This window comes from Tasmannia lanceolata, unplaced genomic scaffold, assembly GCF_043159265.1.
Source record: "Tasmannia lanceolata isolate RefF3 unplaced genomic scaffold, GAP_Taslan_0.1 ptg000029l, whole genome shotgun sequence".
Lineage (NCBI taxonomy): Eukaryota > Viridiplantae > Streptophyta > Magnoliopsida > Canellales > Winteraceae > Tasmannia > Tasmannia lanceolata.
Genome location: NW_027518706.1, coordinates 251,409 through 259,275, shown reverse-complemented (window position 1 = coordinate 259,275; position 7,867 = coordinate 251,409). Strand labels below are relative to the sequence as shown.

The 7,867-nt window shown below is 44.6% G+C and overlaps 2 protein-coding genes across 2 annotated transcripts; both read right to left on the bottom strand.

Annotated features, from left to right (window-relative positions):
• Positions 1–1,662: 1,662 nt before the first annotated feature.
• Positions 1,663–2,751, bottom strand: LOC143859387 (uncharacterized). Its single transcript, XM_077370104.1, has 3 exons — positions 2,590–2,751; positions 2,333–2,469; positions 1,663–2,008 (listed from the first exon to the last, which is right to left on the bottom strand). The coding sequence occupies exons 1-3, from the start codon at positions 2,749–2,751 to the stop codon at positions 1,663–1,665; spliced, it is 645 nt and encodes a 214-aa protein (XP_077226219.1).
• Positions 2,752–4,642: 1,891 nt separating this feature from the next.
• On the bottom strand, positions 4,643–7,569 carry LOC143859386 (uncharacterized). The gene is made up of 2 exons (XM_077370103.1): positions 4,704–7,569; positions 4,643–4,650 (listed from the first exon to the last, which is right to left on the bottom strand). The coding sequence occupies exons 1-2, from the start codon at positions 7,567–7,569 to the stop codon at positions 4,643–4,645; spliced, it is 2,874 nt and encodes a 957-aa protein (XP_077226218.1).
• Positions 7,570–7,867: the final 298 nt, after the last annotated feature.

Sequence of the window (7,867 nt, the reverse complement as noted above, 5' to 3'; positions counted from 1 at the left end):
GCACAATCGGCTTTCGAAAGCCATCCTTTGTGAAATCACTGCCATACTGAATTGCCCCGTTTAGGGTGTCGATTCAGCTGACCGCACGCCTTAATTTTTGCCTGGACTATTTGCCCTTGCAGCTTTTCCATCCAGCAGGCTCAGCACCCTGATTTTTGCCTAAGCCGCCCTTTCGGGTTTTCAACTTAGCGGGTGAATGACCCTAACTTTTGCCTAGACCGCCCTTGCGGGTTTTCAGTCTAGCGGGTCCAAGACTCCATCATTTTTTATTTTTTTTTTTCACAAACCTGGGCCAATAACACCAGAAGGACTTTTAGGTAGGCTTGGGTTCAAACAGGATGACATTTGGTAAGTTTTGAGCAATTAAACCGAATCTGGATCCTCCAGACTGCCTACGTATCCCCAAAGAAATTGGGAATCAGGTCCCGCGTAGTTTGAGGTTAATATCTTTTATGACGAAAGTCATAAAAGATGCCCCTGGTTTAAGTTTGATAAAGAGGTTTTGCTTTTGGCTCAAAGGAGTTTAGCAAAAAGGGTTTTCATTTTTGAAATCTGGGGCTATCGGCTTAAAAGGCTCAAGTCGTCCAAAGATGGTCTTCCAGTGTTTTAGGCGTAATATTTCTTTAACTGATCCAGGTTTGTAGGTTCTGTTAATTTTTCTCCATTTTCATTGAGGAGTCTTACGGCTTTTCCCGGCAGGACTTCATCGACAATATAAGGACCAGACCAATTTGGACGAAACTTCCCTCTTGGATCAAATATCGGTGCCCTATAGGACTTCAAGACAAGATCCCCTGGTTTCAAATCTCGGACACGAACCTTCTTATTGAACGCCCTTTCAATCCGCTTTTGATACCCTTGGATATGATATAGAGCTCGTAGCCTCTTCTCATCTATTATCTGCAGTTCCTGATGTCTGGCCTTCGCCCATTCAGATTCCGGCAAGCTTGCCTCTATCATCACTCTTAGGGATGGGATTCTCAGTTCAACAGGCAAAACTGCTTCCATTCCATACACTAAAGAATACGGAGTGACACCTGTAGAAGATCTGATCGACGTCCTGTAAGCCCACAAAGCATAAAGAAGCTTGTTTGACCAGTCTTTGTAAGTTTCTGTCATCTTACTGATGATTACCTTGATGTTCTTGTTTGCTGCTTCAACGGCTCCATTCGTCTGCGGCCTATAAGGAGACGACTTGTGATGCTTTATTTTAAACTCTACACACAAGTGCGCTACTTCCTTCTTGAAGTGAGAACCATTATCTGAGATTAACTCATGAGGTACTCCATATCTGCAAATAATGTTGGCACGGATGAACTTTGCAACTGTATTCGAAGTAATGGAAGCATACGAAGCGGCTTCAATCCATTTCGTAAAGTAATCGATTGCGACCAGAATGTATTCATGCCCGCTCGAAGACTTCGGATGAACCTTCCCAATTATGTTAATTCCCCATACTGAAAACGGCCATGGAGAAGTCATAGAGTGCAACTCCGAAGGAGGTACATGAATAAGATTTGCATAGACTTGACACTTATGGCATTTCTTCACAAATGCGAAGCAGTCTGCTTCCATTGTGGGCCAATAGAATCCAAGTCTCAAAATCTTTCTTGACAACATTTTCCCATTCATATGAGGTCCACAAACTCCCTCATGGGTCTGCTAGATAAGCTCAACTGCTTTGTCTTCATCAACACACAAAAGCTGGATTCCATCAAAGGATCTGCGATATAACTGATCACCACAAATAACAAAATTGGCAGCTAATTTCTGAAGGGTTTTGCGCTCTTTCCCAGAAGCCCCAGGTGGATGCCCTTCACCAGATATGAGATTCATGATGTCTGTATACCAGGGCTTTCCATCTGGGCACATGGCTGCTATTTCAATAACGTTCACATGCGCTGGCTCCCATTGCAATCGCACTGTAAGCGGTTGGACCTCCATTGTTGCTGAAATGTCTAACATAGAAGCCAGTGTAGCCAAAGCATCAGCAAAATGATTCTTTGTTCTGTACAAGTGAGTAAACGTAATACTCCTGAACTTCTGGACCAAAGATTTGAGATATGCATTATACGGGATCAATCTATCTTCCCGAGTCTTCCATTTTCCATTAGTCTGGTAAATGATCAAGATGGAATCTCCAAACACATCAATGTCTTGAATCTGCAAAGCTAAGGCTGCCTCCAATCCGGCAATACAAGCTTCATACTCCGCCATGTTGTTGGTGCACTCAAACTGCAACTTGATAGATATAGGAATATACTCCTTCTGAGGGGATACGAGTACTACTCCTATTCCTTAACCCTGGTTATTGACTGCACCATCAAAATACATTGCCCATCTGGTATTTGGAGTATCCTCTTCAACATCCATAATCTCTTCATCAGGAAATTCAGCCTTCAGGAATGCGTTCTCTTCCACAGGTGAATCAGCTAACTGCTCTGCAATGACCCGCCCTTTAACAGACTTCTGAGTGACATAAGTAATGTCGAACTCGGAAAACAATAACAGCCACCTTGCGGTTCTTCCAGTAAGAGCAGGCTTCTCAAACAAATACTTTAACGGATCCATCCGTGAAAGCAGAAGTACCTTGCTTGACAACAAGTAATGCCTGAGCCTCTGAGTTGCCCAAACTAATGCTAGACAGGTCTTCTCCAAGATTGTATACTTCACTTCGTATTCTAGCATCTTCTTGCTGATGTAGTATACTGGCCTCTCCTTCTTAGACCCTGAATCTTGCTGAGCAAGCATACAACCCATCGCCGTATCCGTGATGGACAAATACAACAATAATGGCTGACCCAGGATGACCGGGGATAAAACCGGAGGTAAGGACAAACACTGCTTAATCTTTTCAAAAGCCACCTGGCATTCTTCGGTCCATTTCTTCGATTAATTCTTCTTCAGAAGCTTGAAAATAGGCTCACAGGTCATAGTCAGATGAGCTATAAACCGTCTCAGATACTGAACTTTTCCGAGAAAACCTCGGATCTGCTTTTCGGTCTTCGGCGGTTCCATCTCCTGAATCGCTTTGATTTTCTGAGGATCTACTTCAATTCCCCTTTCGCTCACCATGAATCCCAGTAGCTTTCCTGAAGTAACCCCGAATACACACTTGCTAGGGTTCAGACGAAGCTGATACTGTCTGATTTTTTCAAAGAATTTTCTTAAAGAGACAGTATGCTCCGACCGAGTCTTTCCCTTGACGATCATATCATCTACATAGACTTCGACTTCTTTGTGGATCATATCATGAAGAAGAGCAGTCGCAGCTCTCTGATAAGTAGCGCCTGCATTCTTCAACCCGAAAGGCATTACTCTGTAACAGTAAGTTCCCCACTGAGTAGTAAATGCTGTCTTGATCATATCTTCCGGCGCCATCTTAATCTGATTGTATCCTGAAAACCCATCCATAAAAGACAACAGAGCATGACCAGCTGTATTGTCCACCAGAAGATCAATGTTCGGAAGCGGGAAATCGTCCTTCGGACTCGCCTTGTTGAGGTCCCTGAAGTCCACACACATCCTGACCTTTCCGTCCTTTTTGGGCACCGGCACTATATTCGCTAGCCATTCTGGATATTCAACAACTTGAATGAATTTTACTTCCAATAGCTTTTTAACTTCGTCATGAACTTTTAACTCCCATTCTGTTTTAAGTTTTTGGAGTTTTTGCTTCTTTGGCTTCGCGCCAGGGATTAAAGGCAAACGATGCTGGACAATGTCTTCGCTCAATCCCGGCATGTCATCATAAGACCAAGCAAAGACCTCCTTGAACTCCTTAAGTAAAGTGATTAATTCCTCACGCTCTTCGGGAGATAAAGTTTTGCCAATTCGTATTTCCCGAATTAAGGTTTCGTCACCAATATTTACGATTTCAATTTCCTCTTCGAGCGGTCTTGCTCGGCGACTCTCCTCTTGTTGAATCATATGTTTGATTTCAAGGGGAGTTTCGTCGGCATCCTCGTCAGAGGAGGAATCTTGATTATCATTATTAATATTATCAGTTTTAAGAGCAGATTCAGTACTTGAAATGGAAACAGGAGAAACAGAAACAGGAATGTATGTAAAAGAGTCTTTCATTTCATTCATAGTATTGGTTACATCAAGAATGGAATAGCCCACAGCAGGCATTGTATTGGACTCTAACGATGTATTCACAGACTCAACAGACAACTCAACATTGAACTCAGCCAACTCTGGCATATGTGCAGTTGAAGAAATAAACTCATCATCTAAAGTACTCTTGGACTCGACCTTATTAGAAAGAGACTTGTCACCGACTCCGGAACCAGATCCAACTTCTACAGTACCTGCATCAAAAGAATCCTTAGAATAAACAAACTCAATATCAGACTGGGAAGTAGACGTATACTTAGAGACTACTGACTCTTTTGAGGAAACGGGACTATACTGAAAGACTACTCGAGGTAAAACCTGGGAGGTCCAGTTGGTCAAGGGTCCCTCGGCTGGGGTGATTAACTCTGCGGGGTTCAGAATGAATGCATCTCTGCCTATCACTGCCACCTCTGACGCTTCGGTCTCACTGCCAACCACTGCTGCCACTGGATATTCAATCTGAAACATGCCATTCAGACAGCCCGGCTCTAAAACATCGGCCCAATCAGTTTTTGGTGCTGCCTCAGTAATCTGCGCACTCATTGGCGCTTCTGATAACTCTAGGTTAAAGAAAATTTCGAAACCTGGAAACCTCTGCCCTGTCACATCATCGGTCCACGGCTCAGCAAACCCGCAAAATGGAAAATCTGCCCCCTCTTTTCTTAAAATGCCATTTCTAATCAAACTGATTGGCCCCATAGGCAATTCTAGTCCCCGGCGGCGGCACTCGGCCCATTTCAGCATGTATCTTTTCATTTCCTTGACCTCCTGCTCGGTCGGCTTATATCCCAAGCCAAAGAGACCATTGAAAGTTCTCAACACAGGCCACTCAGTAGGGCCTTGATGATATTTGCCCAGCCCTGCGCCTGGAATATAACCCTGTTTACGGATCATCCTGACCACATTCGAGTTGGTGCTAGTCAAGAAGAAAACTTCTTCGCCCATGGCTTCTTTCATGGATATGACCGACACCTCCAGTGAAAAACCTGTCAAGCTGACATCGGCTTCTTTCCCAACTACGAGCTCCTGCGAAATCTGTCCAATTTCTAAATCTGGGTCACCCTTCACAGTCACTACCCTGTTGTTATGAACAAACTTCAACTTTTGATGAAGGGTAGAAGGGATAACTCCGACCTTATGCAGCCAAGGTCGACCCAATAACAGCAAGAAAGAAGCTTTAATGTCCAATACTTGAAATTCGATGTCAAAGTCTTCTCCCCCAATCTGGATTTCAGTGGCCAGGGTTTCGATGACATCTCGCCGGGTGCCATCATATGCTAATATACCCTGCTCTGAGGGAATAAAATCTCCAGGTCCAAAGCCCAAAGTCGCAGCAGTACTCAGAGGACAGATATTCAGAGCGGACCCATTGTCGACTAGTACTTCGGGTACCCTTTTCTTGTTGCAGATCACGGTAATTTTGAGTGAACGAGCATGGTCACTCCCTTCAGGAGGTAAATCATCGTCTGTGAAAGATATTACCTTGGAAGCCCTAGTTACAGCGACTAGGCTTACCAACTCATCGGGAGTGATCTCAGTTGGCACCTGAGCAGCATTCAACTCCTTGAGTACAACCTTCCTGTGCTTAGACGATGACATAAGTAGACCCCAAATAGAAACGTTTGCTTGGGTCTTCTTCAGCTGCTTCAACAAATTATCCTCTTCTTCATCTGCACTCGGCCTATTCTGCCCCTGATTCTCGGCTGCTCTTACTGCTTCTGCAGGGTTTTCTGCTCTCAATTCCGCGGGCTTGAACACACGGCCACCCCGGGTAACATGACGAAGCTCGTCACACTGATCTTCTAATAGAAGCAAATCATCTGCATCCATTCTCAGAACATACGGAGCTTCAATTGCCTCCTCTTCTTCAAAATCACTCATCCTTAGAACATAAGGCGTTTCCTTTTCTGCCTCAACATCCTCACATCGAAGGACGCATGGAGAGGACGTATCTGCCAAACTGGTGCTCCCCCTCCAGAGGGCATAAGACCTTTCCCTTTCCATCTCCTCGATCTCTTCAGGATCAAATCTTAGAATATAAGGTTCATCAGGAGTGATTGCGCAAATGAGAATGGATGGATCAAGAACCGGCTCCTCGACAAAAATGGCATTCGCTACAGGAGGAGGAATTGTACGATGATTGGGAAGGGGATTCCGAGTTACATTGGGCCTTTCCACCTCAAGCTTTCCGTTCTCTAACATAGTCTGGAGCGCATGCTTTAAGGCCAGACATCTTTCAGTGAGGTGACCTGAATTTCTGTGGTATTCACAATACTGGTCTGCTCTCCAATATGGGGGTAACGGGTTAGGTACTGGCCTAATATCAGGTAGTCTGATTTTCTTATCCCTTATCAACTTTTTCAAAATCAGAGGTAAAGGGTATGGTAGTGGATCAAAGTGCCTCTGAGGTTTCTGCTCTACCGGGGCTGGCGCTGGTCTCGCCACCTCTGTTACAGTCCTGGCCGCTGGGCGAACATGGTTTACGTGGTCAACTTCTTTCTGTACGACCACGGGTCTCTTTCCTTCCCTGATGTCTGATGGAAGTCTGGCCCTCAGACCCTTAGCTATTGCATCCTCAGTCCTCGTCCCAGTCTTAATCAGATGGTCAAAATCGGTGTAATGCTGAGGGGACATAAAATGGAAATACTGCGGCGACAAACCCTTGATCACCAGCTTGATCTGATCTTCTTCCGATAGCCTCTCGCTCAGCTGGGCAGACTTTCGACACCAACGACGGATGAAAAAGGTAAAGGTCTCCAGAGGACCTTGCTTTAACTGTTTGAGATCCCTCTTGGTAACCTCTATCCCTTCTTCCATAGAAAACTGCTCTACAAATTTGTTGGAGATGCTTTGTAAGGTCTTCACCTCTTCGGGTTTCCGACGCAGAAACCACTTCTTCGCCACCCCAGTAAGAGACATTGGAAAGACCCTGGCCATTTGCTCAGGAGATAGCCCACACTGCTGCGACATCTCAATAAACCACCTCATATGATTCCGGGGACATCCAGCCCCATCATATTTGTCATAATCGGGGGTTTTGAATTTAGGGGGCAAGGTGACTCCCGGAGACATTATCAGCTCAGATATATCGAACTGCTTTGGGCCTTGATGCTTCAAGCTTTCCATTTCTTTTGTCAGCTTCTCCAATTGATCAGCTACCTGCTTTTCCTTATTATACAGGGCCACATCTGGAATGCAATATTCTTCAGCGTACTGCCCCTCTTCTAGGTCGACGTCTACTGGTGAAATGAAAGGATGGTTCAAATTTGCAGGGCTCGGATTTGCCGGTATAACGGGAGGGGGTTGAACCGCAGGTGCTCTAGAAGTAGAGAACTTTTCATTAGACTGGGCTTTCATTTGGGCCATCTCCTCTTTCATAAAGGCCATATCCCGGGTAAGATTCACCATCATCTCTTGAATTTTAGCTAGCGCATCATTGGGTTCAGCCATTTGAACAGATTCTAGGGATTCAGATGATTCAGATAAAGAGGATGCAGATTGTTCAGGTAAGGTTAGCGGTTCGAATTGACGAATGAGTCTAGACGTGGTTGACTGTCTAGACCACGCAGGTTGACTGACACCTGAGGAAGCGATGTTTGCTCGATTTTAGAATCCTGAATTGGAAATTAACATACTAAATTAAAACGATAACCATTGAGATAGAGTATTCTGTACCAAATAAGATAAGAGAAAATCACAAATGCTATTCCATTGATCAATAATCAAACTGTAGTTACAATCAAAACAT